This window comes from Leucopleurus acutus (genome assembly GCF_964270905.1).
Source record: "Leucopleurus acutus genome assembly, chromosome: 6".
Taxonomy (NCBI): domain Eukaryota; kingdom Metazoa; phylum Chordata; class Mammalia; order Artiodactyla; family Delphinidae; genus Leucopleurus; species Leucopleurus acutus.
Genome location: NC_139149.1, coordinates 109,235,779 through 109,252,593, shown reverse-complemented (window position 1 = coordinate 109,252,593; position 16,815 = coordinate 109,235,779). Strand labels below are relative to the sequence as shown.

General features: G+C 42.5%; 1 protein-coding gene across 1 annotated transcript in view; it reads left to right on the top strand.

The window, feature by feature from the left end:
- DNER (delta/notch like EGF repeat containing) overlaps positions 1-16,815 on the top strand; it is a gene marked incomplete at both ends in the record, with an annotated part of 323,548 nt that overhangs the window by 157,246 nt on the left and 149,487 nt on the right. The window contains one exon of the mRNA XM_082841200.1: positions 12,451-12,596. Coding sequence (XP_082697326.1) covers positions 12,451-12,596 — 146 coding nt within the window. The remainder of the gene's footprint in view (positions 1-12,450; positions 12,597-16,815) is intronic.

Genomic DNA, 16,815 nt, shown 5'->3' with positions numbered 1-16,815 from the left:
AGGAAAAGTCATATTTGTTTTTAGTTAAATTTTCTAATATGATTCTGGTCTGGTCTAATCTCTATTTATCGATATAACACTAAGTTTATTCTGTGAATATTGGTCTGTAAAGCTTGGTTCTGGGCTCTGGTCTTTCTCTCTCTTCTCTGAGAGTGCACCTTTGTCTGGGGGTGTAGAACCCCCCAGATTCAGATGAGGCCCAGATTTAAATCTTCAGCCCTGATGTTCCAAACTACCCGTGTCCTATGTTGAACCACCAGCTTGGCCGCTCCATCTGCGTGTGTGTGGAGGGGCGCGTCTCATCTGAACCTCTGACTTAACCTGCCCATGGCGGACGTCCTGGTCACTTTCCAGCACCACTGCACACGCCGTTGCCACACTACGTATGATTCCTTCTTTTCCCTCATCCAATCCTTACGAAAGTCTTCTTGGCTCTTCCTCCAAAATGTGATCTTTGAAAAAGCATAAATCCTGTGTTTTCCACACTCTTCGGTGGATTCCCGTTGCCCTAAGGGTCACGAGACCCCCTCTAATCTGGCCCGTCCTGCCTCTCTGTCCTCATCTGGGCGCTGGCCCTTGACACACTGACCTTCTCATCTATCTGACACACTGACCTCAGCCATCTGACACGCTGATGTCCTCAGCTCTCTTCACTGGTTCTTTTGCAGCCTTCAGGATGCAACCTGAACGCTGCCTGCTACCTGGAGCTCAGTCATCGCCTGCTGAGTGAGCTCAGCTCTCCTTCTGTCCTGGGTGGCCCTCCATCCCGCCCCATCCCCCCACAGCTGGGTGATGCACCTAGAATGCACGATCTCTCCACTTAGAGGGACTCAGTATTTTGGCCTCATAATCAGAATCATAGAGTTGGACTGAACACAGTTATTCAAACAAATGTTTATCCATGAACTGTTTCAGAGAACTCTCATTTCACACGTGTTGTGGTTGGAATGAGGAATCTAAGGCACGAACATGAGAAGATGATGAGATGTCCTTCCATAAAAAAACAGTGGGAGAACCCCTGAAACTTTTGCTGGACAGCCTTCATTTTCTTTTCTCCATTTCTGCTTTCCTTGTCTTTCTGTATTAGTGTCTCCTTTTCTTCTGTCTCATGCAGTTTCTATCTCATGCTTTGGCTTTCTTTTTCAATCTTCCTTCCTCCATCCCTCCCTCCTTCCTTCTTTCTATTTCCCTTTCCCTTTTATATCTCTCCTCTATCTGTTCCCCTTTCTTGCTTATAATTTAAACCATGCTTTTGCTGGAGCAACTTCATAGCCTTCTATGTGGCATCAGTTCTTTCGTTTTGGAAAAGGCCATAGAAAGTGCAGGTGTTAACAAAAGCTCATCCTCTAACAGCTCTGTGGACAGAACTGGGGTGTCACCCTCACTCTGACTTTACCGGTTTTTGTCTTTAGTTAGTCAGTTGCCCTATGGTTCTTGGAATTCTGAATGAGGACAAGGCTTTTTATTCAGGCCTGTCTCAGGAATTATGTTACATATATTGATTTCATACCATTAAGGAAGAGAAAAAAAACTGTGATCGTTTCCTTGGCATTTGTTATAAGCGTGTTAGAAGTGGCACCGTTTTGAGAGCTGAGTCAAAGAACTCACACTGGCTTTTCAACAACCCTCAAATGATCACCCATAAAGCCCCAAAGAACTTCTTTTTTAAAAAAAAAATGAATTCTATTTTATTTCAGATTCCTCCTGCTGCTGCTTTGTAAAGAGCCCAGTTCCTGCGCTTGGCACGAGGGCTTTCCTGAGGGCTACTTTGCTCTAACCCAGCTGCAGTTTGAGGAGAGTTAAAATGGACAGGATTACTTTTCATTAGGAGGAACGCCAAGCATTTTTCCCTTAGACATGATCAAAGGGAGGTGCAAACAGCTCACTGAAATTACACCTACCTGGAAGGAGCCGCCATGCACCGTTCTCCTCACGTGCACAGAGTACTGCTGAAGATAACATGCTTATTATGCTGTTGACTCCTTTGGGGGGATTAGGTGACATCATCAGAAATGTAGTAATGTGTGATACACTGCTGTAAAGATTGATTTCTTTAAGAGTTTACTAAGGGATTTTAGGACCCAAATACTCAGTCTTGTTAAGCAAATAAAGCTAATGTAGAAACTTTTATCAAAGTTGTCTCCAAGAACTTCAGAGACTTATGATGAGTGAGGGAATATGAATATCACCGAAATATCACAGAGTTGCCTAGACTTTCAAAAACAGACGGGCACAGTGTGCGTTCAGAGGCTCACATGCCTCTAAGTCAAGGTGATCATTACCTTAACAGGAACATTACTTCTGTGGCTTAGATTTGTTTTGCTATCAGACCAGTGGTTCTTAAGTGGAAGCACATGTCCGAATTACTTAAGGAGTCTTTTAAGATAATATGCCTAGGGCTTCCCTGGTGGCGCAGTGCTTGAGAGTCCGCCTGCCGATGTAGGGGACACGTGTTCTGTGCCCCGGTCCGGGAAGATCGCACATACTGCGGAGTGGCTGGGCCCGTGAGCCATGGCCACTGAGCCTGCACGTCTGGATCCTGTGCTCCGTGACGGGAGAGGCTACAACAGTGAGTAGGCCCGTGTACCGCAAAAGAAAAATAAATAAATAAAAATAATATGCCTAAACTCCCAGAGTGTATATTGGGCTTTCAGGAAGAAATTTGTTGAGTGTCTTTTTTTTTTTTTTTTTTTTTTGGCTGCATCAGATCTTAGTTGCGGCGCTCGGGGTCTTTGTTGAGGCACGTGGGATCTTTCCTTATCGTGCGCGGGCTTGTCTCTAGTTGTGGCGTGTGAGTTTTTTTCTCTCTCTAGTTGTGGCCCACAGGCTTAATTGCCCTGCGGTATGTGGGATCTCAGTTCCCCGACCAGGGATCGAACCCGTGTCCCCTACATTAGAAGGCAGTTTCCTTACCACTGGACCACCAGGGAAGTCACCTGTTTACTCTCTTAATATGGAGTGTTTCACGTGCTCAAACGAAGTGTTCCCACTGCTGCCCTGAGGCATCTCGAATCACTTCTAGAACTAGGGATCACTGTGCAATGGGGGACCCCTGGAAGGGAGTGAGCTGAAGGTTTCTACCCTAAAGATTCAGAGTCAAGGGCTTTTAAGCAATAATTATTGGATAGTCAACTACATTGAAAACCAGAACGTACTGAGGACAACACCAAACACTGAGAGAAATTATGTTACATACATACATGGGCACAGACACACACACACACATACATACATACATACATATGTAAAGTTATTTCCTCTGATCCTGACACTCTTCTCCCTTTTCCTTCGCCTGATGAGTTTCCACATATCCTTTGAAACTCAGCTTCACCACACTTTCCCTAGAAAGCCTTTCTTGCTCCCCTTAGGCTAGGTCAGATGCTCCTGACCCAGATAACTATATCGCTCACTTTATCTTCTGGGTTTCCCTGCTGGACTGTAAATTCCACGAGGACATGTATGACATCCATCTTTTATCCATGTATGCCCAGTGCCTACCGTGGTGGTCACAGATCTTTTCAGTGTGGCTCCAGGTAGTAAATATTTTAGACTTTGTGGACCATCCAGTCTCTGTTACAACTACTCAACTCAGTCACAGTGCAAAAGAAGTCCAGACAATATGTACATAAATGAATAGACTATATTCTAATAAAACCTTATTTACAAAAATTAAAAAAAATAAATAACATGCTTACAGGGGCCCAGCCAAGACCATTGACACTGAATCACTTATGTTGGAACCTGGAAATATGTACTTGGAAAAAGCACCTGCAAAAGTATAAAGCTTCTGGTTTCTAAACTAGTTAAGGACCACGGCTCTTGACCAAAGTGTGGAGTGACACAAACCAAAGGTGACTTCTCTCTCTAACCTTAGAATCTAATACAGTGCTGGGTTTGGAGAACTGAGTGCAGGAAATGTTCTTTCAAGAAATGGAAGCAAACTATTTAGAAAACTATATTGTGCATATTTTAAACTGCTCATTCAATTGAATTTCTTTTTTTGACTGAATCAGGAGAAGGCTTTAATTTATAGTTTTAAGCAGCATTTTTTTTATTTTTAAATTTTATTTTATTTATTTTTTTATACAGCAGCTTCTTATTGGTCATCAATTTTATACACATCAGTGTATACATGTCAATCCCAATCGCCCAGTTCATCACACCCCCACCCCCACCCCCCGCCGCTTTCCCCATTTGGTGTCCATACGTTTGTTCTCTACATCTGTGTCTCTATTTCTGCCCTGCAAACCGGTTCATCTGTACAGTTTTTCTAGGTTCCACATATATGCGTTAATATACGATATTTGTTTTTCTCTTTCTGACTTACTTCACTCTGTATGACAGTCCCTAGGTCCATCCACGTCTCTACAAATGACCTAGATTCATTCCTTTTTGTGACTAATATTCCACTGTATATATGTGCCACATCTTCTTTATCCATTTATCTGTCGATGGGCATTTAGGTTGCTTCCATGACCTGGCTATTGTAAATAGTGCTGCAATGAACATTGGGGTGCATGTGTCTTTTTGAATTATGGTTTTCTCTGGGTATATGCCCAGTAGTGGGATTGCTGGATCACATGGTAATTCTATTTTTAGTTTTTTAAGGACCCTCCATACTGTTTTCCATAGTGAATGTATCAATTTACATTCCCACCAACAGTGCAAAAGGGTTCCCTTTTCTCCACACCCTCTCCAGCATTTGTTGTTCATAGATTTTCTGATGATGCCCATTCTGACTGGTGTGAGGTGATACCTCACTGTAGTTTTGATTTGCATTTCTCTAATAATTAGTGATGTTGAACAGCTTTTCATGTGCTTCTTGGCCATCTGTATGTCTTCTTTGGAGAAATGTCTATTTAGGTCTTCTGCCCATTTTTGGATTGGGTTGTTTCTTTTTTTAATATTGAGCTGCATGAGCTGTTTATATATTTTGGAGATTAATCCTTTGTCCGTTGATTCGTTTGCAAATATTTTCTCCCATTCTGAGGGTTGTCTTTTCGTCTTGTTTATGGTTTCCTTTGCTGTGCAAAAGCTTTGAAGTTTTATTAGGTCCCATTTGTTTATTTTTGTTTTTATTTCCATTTCTCTAGGAGGTGGATCAAAAAAGATCTTGCTGTGATTTATGTTAAAGAGTGTTCTTCCTATGTTTTCATCTGAGAGTTTTATAGTGTCTGGTCTTACATTTAGGTCTCTATTCCATTGAGTTTATTTCTGTGTATGGTGTTAGGGAGTGTTCTAATTTCATTCTTTTACATGTAGCTGTCCAGTTTTCCCAGCACCACTTACTGAAGAGACTGTCTTTTCTCCATTGTATATCCTTGCCTCCTTTGTCATAGATTAGTTGACCATAGGTGCGTGGGTTTATCTCTGGGCTTTCTATCTTGTTCCATTGATCTATGTTTCTGTTTTTGTGCCAGTACCATATTGTCTTGATCACTGTAGTTTTGTAGTATAGTCTGAAGTCAGGGAGTCTGATTCCTCCAGCTCCGTTTTCTTCCCTCAATACTGCTTTGGCTATTCGGTCTCTTTTGTGTCTCCATTCAAATTTTAAGATTTTTTGTTCTAGTTCTGTAAAAAATGCCATTGGTAATTTGGTAGGGATTTCATTGAATCTGTAGGTTGCTTTGGGTAGTATAGTCATTTTCACAATATTGATTCTTCCAATCCAAGAACATGGTATATCTCTCCATCTGTTGATATCATCTTTAATTTCTTTCATCAGTGTCTTATAGTTTTCTACATACAAGTCTTTTGTCTCCCTAGGTAGGTTTATACCTAGGTATTTTATTCTTTTTGTTGCAGTAGTAAATGGGAGTGTTTCCTTAATTTCTCTTTCAGATTTTTCATCATTAGTGTATAGGAATGCAAAAGATTTCTATGCATTAATTTTGTATCCTGCAACTTTACCAAATTCGTTGATTAGCTCTAGCAGTTTTCTGGTGGCCTCTTTAGGATTCTTTATGTAGAGTATCATGTCATCTGCAAACAGTTTTACTACTTCTTTTCCAATTTGGATTCCTTTTATTTCTTTTTCTTCTCTGATGCCGTGGCTAGGACTTCCAAAACAATGTTGAATAACAGTGGTGAGAGTGGACCTCCTTGTCTTGTTCCTGATCTTAGAGGAAATGCTTTCAGTTTTTCACCATTGAGAATGATGTTTGCTGTGGGTTTGCATATATGGCCTTTATTATGTTCTGGTAGGTTCCCTCTATGCCCACTTTCTGGAGACTTTTTATCATAAATTGGTGTTGAATTTTGTCAAAAGCTTTTTCTGCATCTATTGAGATGATCATGTATTTTTTATTCTTCAGTTTGTTAATATGGTATATCACATTGACTGATTTGTGTATATTGAAGAATCCTTGCATCCCTGGGATAAATCCCACTTGATCATGGTGTATGATCCTTTTAATGTGTTGTTGGATTCTGTTTGCTAGTATTTTGTTGAGGATTTTTGTGTCTATATTCTTTAGTGATATTGGTCTGTAATTTTCTTTTTTTGTAGTATCTTTGTCTGGTTTAGGTATCAGGGTGATGGTGGCCTCATAGAATGAGTTTGGGAGTGTTCCTTCCTCCACAAGTTTTTGGAAGAGTTTGAGAAGGATGGGTGTTAGCTTTTCTCTAAATGTTTGATAGAATTCACCTGGAAACCATCTGGTCCTGGATTTTTGTTTGTTGGAAGAATTTTTTTTTTTTTTTCCAATACGCAGGCCTCTCACTGTTGTGGCCTCTTCTGTTGCAGAGCACAGGCTCCGGATGCACAGGCTCAGTGGCCATGGCTCACGGGCCCAGCCACTCCGCGGCATCTTCCTGGACCGGGGCACGAACCCATGTCCTCTGCATCAGCAGGCAGACTCTCAACCACCGTGCCACCAGGGAAGCCCCTGCTGGAAGATTTTTAATCACAGTTTCAATTTCATTACTTGTGATTGGTCTGTTCATATTTTCTATTTCTTCCTGGTTCAGTCTTGGAAGGTTATACCTTTTTAATAATTTGTCCATTTCTTCCAGGTTGTCCATTTTATTGGCCTAGAGCTGATTGTAGTAGTCTCTTAGTATGCTTTGTATTTCTGCAGTGTCTGTTGTAACTTCTCCTTTTTCATTTCTAATTTTATTGATTTGAGTCCTCTCCCTCTTTTTCTTGATGAGTCTGGCTAATGGTTTATCAATTTTGTTTATCTTCTCAAAACACCAGCTTTAGTTTTATTGATCTTTGCTATTGTTTTCTTTGTTTCTATTTCATTTATTTTTGCTCTGATCTTTATGATTTCTTTCCTTCTGCTAAGTTGGGTTTTGTTTGTTCTTCTTTCTCTAGTTCCTTTAGGTGTAAGTTTAGATTGTTTATTTGAGATTTTTCTTGTTTCTTGCGGTAGGCCTGTATAGCTATAAACTTCCCTCTCAGAACTGCTTTTGCTACATCCCATAGGTTTTGGATCATCGTGTTTTTATTGTCATTTGTCTCTAGGTATTTTTTGATTTCCTCTTTGATTTCTTCAGTGATCTCTTGGTTATTTAGTAACGTATTGTTTAGCCTCCATGTGTTTGTGTTTTTTACATTTTTTTCCCTGTAATTGATTTCTAATCTCATAGTGTTGTGGTCAGAAAAGATGCTTGATATGATTTCAATTTTCTTAAATTTACCAAGGCTTGGTTTGTGACCCAAGGTATGATCTATCCTGGAGAATGTTCCATGTGCACTTGAGAAGAAAGTGTAATCTGCTGTTTTTGGATGGAATGTCCTATAAACATCAATTAAATCTATCTGGTCTATTGTGTCATTTAAAGCTTCTGTTTCCTTATTTGTTTTCATTTGTCCATTGGTGTAAGTGAGGTGTTAAAGTCCCCCACTGTTATTGTGTTACTGTTGATTTCCTCTTTTATAGCTGTTAGCAGTTGCCTTATGTATTGAGGTGCTCCTATGTTGAGTGCATATATATTTATAATTGTTATATCTTCTTCTTGGATTGATCCCTTGATCATTACGTAGTGTTCTTCCTTGTCTCTTGTAACATTCTTTATTTTAAAGTCTATTTTATCTGATATGAGTATTGCTACTCCAGCTTTCTTTTGATTTCCATTTGCATGGAATATCTTTTTCCATCCCCTCACTTTAAGTCTGTATGTGTCCCTAGGTCTGAAGTGGGTCTCTTGTAGATAGCATATATATGGGTCTTGTTTTTGTATCCATTCATTCAGTCTGTGACATTTGGTTGGAGCATTTAATCCATTTACATTTGAGGTAATTATTGATATGTATGTTCCTATTACCATTTTCTTAATTGTTTTGGGTCTATTTTTGTAGGTCCTTTTCTTCTCTTGTGTTTCCCACTTAGAGAAGTTCCTTTAGCACTTGTTATAGAGCTGGTTTGGTGATGCTGAATTCTCTTAGCTTTTGCTTGTCTGTAAAGCTTTTGATTTCTCCATGGAATCTGAATGAGATCCTTGCCGGTAGAGTAATCTTGGATGTAGGTTCTTCCCTTTCATCACTTTAAGTATATCGTGCCACTCCCTTCTGGCTTGTAGAGTTTCTGCTGAGAAATCAGCTGTTAACCTTATGGGAGTTCCCTTATAACTCCTTATGGGAGTTATTTGTCATTTTTCCCTTGCTGCTTTCAATAATTTTTCTTTGTCTTTAATTTTTGCCAATTTGATTACTATGTGTCTCGGCTTGTTTCTGCTTGGGTTTATCCTGTATGGGACTCGCTGCACTTCCTGGACTTGGGTGGCTATTTCCTTTCCCATGTTAGGGAAGTTTTCGACTATAATCTCTTCATATCTTTTCTCGGGTCCTTTCTCTCTCTCTTCTCCTTCTGGGACCCCTATAATGCGAATGTTGTTGCATTTAATGTTGTCCCAGAGGTCTCTTAGGCTGTCTTCATTTCTTTTCATTCTTTTTTCTTTATTCTGTTCCATAGCAGTGATTTCCACTATTCTGTCTTCCAGGTCACTTATCTGTTCTTCTGCCACAGTTATTCTGCTATTCATTCCTTCTAGTGTAGTTTTCATTTCAGTTATTGTATCGTTCATCTCTGTTTGTTCTTTAATTCTTCTAGGTGTTTGTTAAACATGTCTTGCATTTTCTCGGTCTTTGCCTCCATTCTTTTCCTGAGGTCCTGGATCATCTTCACTATCATTATTCTGAATTCTTTTTCTGGGAGGTTGCCTATCTCCACTTCATTTAGTTGTTTTTCTGGGGTTTTATCTTGTTCCTTCATCTGGTGCATAGCCCTCTGCCTTTTCACCTTGTCTATCTTTCTGTGAATGTGGTTTTTGTTCCACAGGCTGCAGGATTGTAGTCTTCTTGCTTCTGCTGTCTGCCCTCTGGTGGATGAGGCTCTCTAAGAGGCTTGTGCAAGTTTCCTGATGGGAGGGACTGGTGGTGGGTAGAGCTGGCTGTTGCTCTGGTGGGTAGAGCTCAGTAACACTTTAATCCCCTTGACTACTGATGGGTGGGGCAGGGTTCCCTCCCTGTTGGTTGTTTGACCTGAGGCAACCCAACACTGGAGCCTACCTGGGCTCTTTGGTGGGGCTAATGGCAGCCTCTTGGAGGGCTCACACCAAGGAGTACTACGCAGAACTTCTGCTGCTAGTGTCCTTGTCCCCACGGTGAGCCACAGCCACCGCCTGCCTCTGCAGGAGACCCTCCAACACTAGCAGGTAGGTCTGGTTCAGTCTCCCCAGGGGTCACTGCTCCTTCCCGTGGGTCCCAATGTGCACAGTACTTTGTGTGTGCCCTCCAAGAGTGGAGTCTCTGTTTCCCCCAGTGCTGTTGAAGTCCTGCAATCAAATCCCACTAGCCTTCAAAGTCTGATTCTCTAGGAATTCCTCCTCCCGTTGCCAGACCCCCAGGTTGGGAAGCCTGACGTGGGGCTCAGAACCTTCACTCCAGTGGGTGGACTTCTGTGGTATAAATGTTCTCCAGTCTGTGAGTCGCCCCCCCAGCAGTTATGGGATTTGATTTTATTGTGATTGCCCCCCTCCTACCGTCTCATTGCGGCTTCTCCTTTGTCTTTGGATGTGGGGTACCTTTTTTGGTGAGTTCCAGTGGCTTCCTGTTGATGATTGTCCAGCAGTTAGTTGTGATTCTGGTGTTCTCACAAGAGGGAGTGAGAGCACGTCCTTATACTCTGCCATCTTGGTTCAGGGCCACCTCAGTTGAATTTCTACTGGCTCAGTAAATTTAACAGTTGAAAAGAATTTTTAAAATAACCTTTGGAGAGAGGCCTCTTCTAGAGAATTATAGAGCATTCTGCGATCTAAATGCTTAGTAAGGAGACAGATGGTATAGATTTTTCAAATAATTTAATGTGAAGCTAGAGAACAGAGCAAAGAGATGAAAAATACCTTTATAATTACTACCTGATTTTTACCTCCACTACTTTATGTGTAAAAATGTCTTTTAAAATAAGAATTCTGGTAGCACTCCTACATTGTACCAGGCTCTATTTCTCTATCAAAGTTGATAAGCAGTTTTTTTAGTAAACTGGAATTTACGTATTCTAATGATGGCTCTTCTTCCAAGTGGACTTGTTGGATGATAACACATTCTGGAAACTCCTCTTTGGGACTTGTCTTTACTGCTCTGGTCCTATGTGCGCCTGTATCCTGACTTCCTACTTGCCACTTCTCTGAGACTTGTCCCTTGCCCTCAAGGAAGTTTCAGTAAAGGTGTTTTGACAAGTAACCATCCAAGACATAAAATAATCAGGGACCTGTAGGAACAGTATGTACTTGAGTGCAGGTGGACATGGTCGAGCTGGGAGGGGGCTGGGGTATTGGGGAAAGACTTGTGACTAGGATGAGAACTGAGCTATGATCACTGGAGAAGGCTCACAGTGTATTCCAGGCAAAGAGGCACCATGGGAACGTTTACAGAGTTGGAATGAGCAGGGCGTTTGCAGGCACTGGGAGGAGGTTTGAGGTGTCTGTGTGATGTGGGACCGTGACCAAGAAGTAGAAAGCTCTACAAAGGAGGTGTGTTTGCCTAAACCGTCCTTTTCATTCTGTCCCAAAGCCAATTTACCATAAAGTTTTCAATAGGAAATCTTAGGAAGAAAGCAACTAGTTCTCTGTGGATGTAAAATACTACTCCGTGTCAGGCCAGCAGTGCCTGTCTTTACTGAGACACTAAGAGATACTTGGCTCCTAATTCCAAACTTGAAGTTGAGGTGTGTCTCCACTCCACTCTGACTTGCACAAATTTCCCAACATAACCTTGATGCTTGTGAACAGGATTAAATCCTCTGCTGCTGTTTTGAACCCAACTTCTGCCTGTTAAAAACATCCCTTGCACTAAGGTAGTGCTTTGCCCTTTGCAGATTTGTCCCTGCATGTTCCTTAGGGTCCAAGGAGCAGGGTGGTCATGTTGCCCCGTTGCCCAGACAGCCTCACTTCCTGCCTGTGTCCAGCTGTCATCATAAAAAGCATTCTTTTTTGATGTGAAAAGAGTCCCAGAAAAAAAGAAAATTGGGGCTTAGAGAGGCATGGCTGTCTAGAATCATCTCCATCCCCTTGTCTTAAGCACCTTTTCTGGGTAATGCAGGAGTCTTTCTCCTGGGTGATGCAGGTGTTAATTATAAGTTGTTCATTTTGAAGTTAAAAATCATTCCTAAATAAATGAATATTCTTATTAGAAAAAGGTACACTCTCTTAATGAAATAATTATATCACTGGTGCACAATACTTACAGTATTATTTCCTCATGCCAGTTGGAGACTATTATTTATTCCATATTTATTGCTACCAACCATGTACAAATAGCTGCACTTGACATAAAGATCATTCAGTGATAAATAGGACACATTAATGCTTTTGTGATCAGTATTCAACTATGATTGGTCCTGTTTTATTAGATGGTTAAAACCACATAACTGAAATTGATACAGCACAGTCAGATTGGTGACCAAGTAGATATTTATGAGAAAACCCAACATAGAATGTGACCCATGTTGCATGCCCACTCTTGAGGGCACTGGGCTGCTCGGGCAGACCCACAGAGCAGGGTGGGTAGGGGAGATTTAGGGCTTGCGGCTCTTCAGAGCAGCCAGGAAGACAGAGAGTAGGGAGATGCAAGCACGTGGCTTGCCAGGGAAAAGACGAGTTCAAAAGCAGAGAGAATTCTAAGGTGCTAATGCAGGGATGGAATTCAGAGACAGGGTGGCCCACAGAGGGCAGGAACAGGAGCAAAGCAAAGCAGCTAAGGTGATGACGGAGTGCCTGGCGCTCCTTTTCCTTGGCGACCGGCATCCCTCATGATGCTTGGGAAGAGTAGCCTACCTTAAAGGCCCGAGGTCTGAATGGCCACTAGCCACGCGCTTTTATGCCGTGGCTTAACTTACTGCATTTTGTTTTGTTTGCCATACTTGAATGTTGTGTAAACTGTAGTCATAGCCTTGTCAGAAGAATGCTGGTTGGCTTTACATTTACTATTGTCCCATTTTCTTTTAGGTTTTGTGAATGATTCTGTTACTAAATCTATCGTGGCTTTGCGCTTGACTCTGGTGGTGAAGGCCAGCACCTGTGCACCAGCAGAGAGCCACGCAAACGACCTGGAGTGCTCGGGAAGAGGAAGGTGCACCACGAAGCCATCAGAGGTGAGGGGACACCTGGGAGCTTCAAAAATGTATATTTACATAAGGCTATATTTACATATAAACACATGCACACATATATATATACACGCACGTATATACGAACACAGACACATATACACACACATATACACACACCTACACACACACACATACATATACGTATGTGTGTATGTGTATATATATATAAAGGAGGAAGGAGGAGAGAGCAAGTGCATTTGCTGAAAGTCTCCCCGAATTTCTGGTTTTAATTATTTGTATGCAACATACAGATATATAAATTTCCATATAATTTTTAAACGAAGTACTAAAAAAGTTGTGCAGTGCTGGACCTCCTCATTTTGGTATCACGTAAGGATTTTGTGAGAAGTATTATCATATCTGGTAGCAGAATTGAGAAGTGGAAGAAAGAAAAGCTAAGACAGAGTCATCTCCTTCCCAGATGCGACCCAATTCCCTCCTTAGACTTTGCACGTCTCCAGGGCCGACAGCAGAGTTACAGAAGTAAAGGAAAAGTAAGAGGAGGAACGGGGAGGAGGTAGGGGCTAGAAGGCTGACTCACTGTGTTTGGCCTTCGTGGACCAGCGCCATCAACTCTGGAAGACCTGAGCCCCGTCCCCTCTTCTTTTTAGCAGCTGAGGTCACGTGGGCAGGGGGCAGGGGCTGAGGACATGTCCCAAGTGACGGGGACCAAGAGTCAGACCAGGAAAGGACCAGCCATCCCGGAAGCTAGTCTCCGTCACTAAAGGGCTCCCTTAGAATAATCTCGGCAGGTGGAATCCAGGCTCCACCCGATCAGGGTGAGACGGGGAGACTCTGCACCTTACCAGGGGCCCTGTTCCATTAAGGGACTCCCATCTGTCTCACCACTTGCTACGTCCAACTCCTGCATCTTTTTCTTCATTCCCCTCTCCCCAGTTCTACACAGATTTATATTGAGGTTCACGCTACGTGAAAGTGGGTTCCCCAAATCCCCAAAGAGCATGGTTTATTTTAGACCAATGGGAAGGGTAACACAGGTAAATTTTCTTTGGTGACACCTCCTTGTGGTAATGTCAGCATGTGCAGTAACAGTGGTGTGAACTTAGACGTGAGAGGTCTGGGGCTAATGGACTAAAGGGCTGTTGAAGACACTTTCGAGTACTGCTCATGTTGTCTTGGGAAACCTATGTCTTCGATGTAACATTGCAGGGGCTTATATATACCATTTTCTCGTAAGATGTCCCCTGTAGGAGGCAGAATGTGGTTAGGAACCCAAGAAGGTAGCAGGGATAATAATTTCTGATAAATCTTTGAAAAGGGGCACGAGGGTAAACCAAAGCCACAGCCAGATCCCTGGGGGAAGGGAGAGTGACTGGCGCGAAGCCAGGAGGTGAAGCGTGAGACTCCTTTCACAAGCCGAGCCTGCCCTGTAGATCCCGTTTTCTTCTGTCTCGGCCAACTTGGGCTTGCCTCGTTTCTGTCCTGAGGGGAAGCTTTATTTAGCAACTCCTTCTATGCAAAAATAAACAAAGCAAAGGGTATTGAGTGTTCTTCTATGACCATCAAGGCTAGGGAGGGGTACAGAAACGTGGAAGCAGTGGGGAACTTATCTGATGAGGAGATTCAAGCTATGTCAGATGGAAGGAGTGGGGAGCTTATCTGATAAGGAGGTTCTAGAAGAGGTGAACGTGAGAGGCTGAGGAATGCGACTGCTCGAGGTGGAAGAGGTCAGAGCCTCCAAGTGAGGCTGCAAAGCGGAGGCACACGGGTCTTGCTCAAATTCATTCTTAATATTCCCAGGGAACAATTCTGCGGCCCCATTAGCCCTTGAAAAGATCATATTGGTGAAAGAGAAACGTCTTCAACGAGGGACCGAGGGCTGTCTTTAGAATCCTGGGCTGACACAGTGGTTGAGACACCTTGTGCACTTTTTCTACTAATGGATGACGCTTCCGGGGAAACTTTTCATCCGAAAAGCAGTCACCCTGTTATCTTAACACATGCGTGTTGGTGGTGTGTAGCCTGCCCGGGAGTCTCATCTGTGTGAAGCTCTAGCTAAGAGGCTCTGCCTGGTGGCTTAGAATGGACTCATTGCAAAGGCAGTAGCAGTATTAAGCACGTGGCACGTAACTTGGCAAACATTGCCAGAGTGCTTTGTTTTTTGGTGAGAAAATGACTCAAAAGCCTTGGAATCCATGCTAATATCAGCACAGCTCCGTTATGGGTACCAGCTCCCGAGTGCCCCTTCCCGAGATAACCCCTCTGCCCCCTGCCCCTACCTCCCAGTTCCACACCAGGTGCTTCTAAAGTATAGAACTCTGCTGTTGTTGATTCTGTCAAAGCCTGCATTTACCTTCAGTGAATTTAAGGAAACTGGCCAGTCATCCTGTCTGAGACATGATAATTACCCCTGGTGACTCTAAGCAAATGATCAGGCCGGAATTACCATGTCCATTTACAGACCTACCACATTGTTATCTTGATGAGAAACATCTGGAGGCCAGTCTTACTGTTCCCCAAAAGACGCTGGGGGGTTGAAGAGCCATGGCAGCAGTGGGAATGGGAAGGCGGGGCACCTCTTCTGTGTCCACTCGAGTCCCGTGGTTTTCTGTGATTGTTGTTTTGGCTGTTGTAGCAGCTTACGCTGTTGCTAGCAATAAAAGATTGTTGTTCTCAAGTTTCTTTCTTTTTACTGTTTCTCAAAATTAGGAGTTACGTAGCCCAGCCTTCCACCTAATGCAAGAATCTGTCGTACCAAACGAAAAGAACTGTATTTGGTGGTTTAATTTTATTGTTTCTCATCATTTTTATATCTTTTTGTTAGATCATTCATCAAGATAAAAGCAATTCTGTTACTTCCACACTACTCTCATTTTGTAATGGGACTCATTTCTCTTTTGTTAGATGTGCTTTGGCTGGAGGATATTTCACAGTTTTGAGTGATGGGTGGTTTGTGATAAAGCTTTTGCTTGCTGTTCTTAGATATCCCACCAACCTGGGAAGGTCTTTTAAAATGTTTACTATAGGGCTTCCCTGGTGGTGCAGTGGTTGAGAGTCCGCCTGCCGATGCAGGGGACAGGGGTTCATGCTCCAGTCCGGGAAGATCTCACATGCCGCAGAGCAGCTGAGCCCGTGAGCCATGGCTGCTGAGCCTGCACGTCCGGAGCCTGTGCTCCGCAACGGGAGAGGCCACAACAGTGAGAGGCCCGCGTACCGCAAAAAAAAAAAAAAAAATGTTTACTGTAACACTGTAGTATTTGAAAACTGCTTTTGTTACAAGGGTTGATTCTTATCTTCTCTTTATGAAAAACAATTTGACTGTTGACCACTACTTCTTCTTGAACTTTGTCACCAAGGTTGGCTGCTGCCTATTTCAATGATTCCTTAATTACCTTATAGGTGACTGTCAGGGCTCTTTGCTGGTGTGGGCCTTCAGCCTTCTTTAGATCCATTTGGGTTCCATGACCCTGTCTCTCAAGAGCATGAGATGTGTATTAATCAGGATTCTCCAGAGAAATAGGATATATATATATCCAAGAGGATATATCTCTATCTCTCTCTCTGTACGTATATATATGATATCTATGTATATATATAGATTTAAAATTTATGTATGTAATTTTAATGTTTATTATATATATGTACATGCACACACACACACACACACACGCACACACACACATATATATATAAATCAATCAATTAAGGAGATTTATTTTGAGGAATTGGTTCATTGTGGCTCTACCATTATGGCGTCTTGGGGAATCCAAAATCTGATGAGGGAGGCTGCTGGGCTGGAGACTTAGGCAAGAGTTGCAGTTCTAGTACAGAGACAGTCTGCTGGTGAACCAGGAAGAGCTGATGTTGCAGGAGAAGTCTGAAGGCAGAATTCCTCTTGCTGGGGGAGGTCAGCCTTTTGTTCCATTCAGACCTCAACTGATTGGACGAGGCCCACCCTTATTGTGGAGGGCAATCTGCTTTACTCTAAATCCACCGGTTTAAATGTAAATCTCATCCAAACATACCTGCACAGAAACATCCAGAATAATGTTTGATTAGTTATTTAGACACCATGGCCCATCCAAGTTGACACATAAAATTAACCATCACAAGATTCTCTCCACTTTTTTTCTCTGATTCATTATTGCTCCCTTTCTATCCAATTGCACCTTTTGCCCAACAAAGTTAAAGGATTGGTTTTAAATTTTACTTTGCCTAAGATTTACCTGAGGCCCTTGAC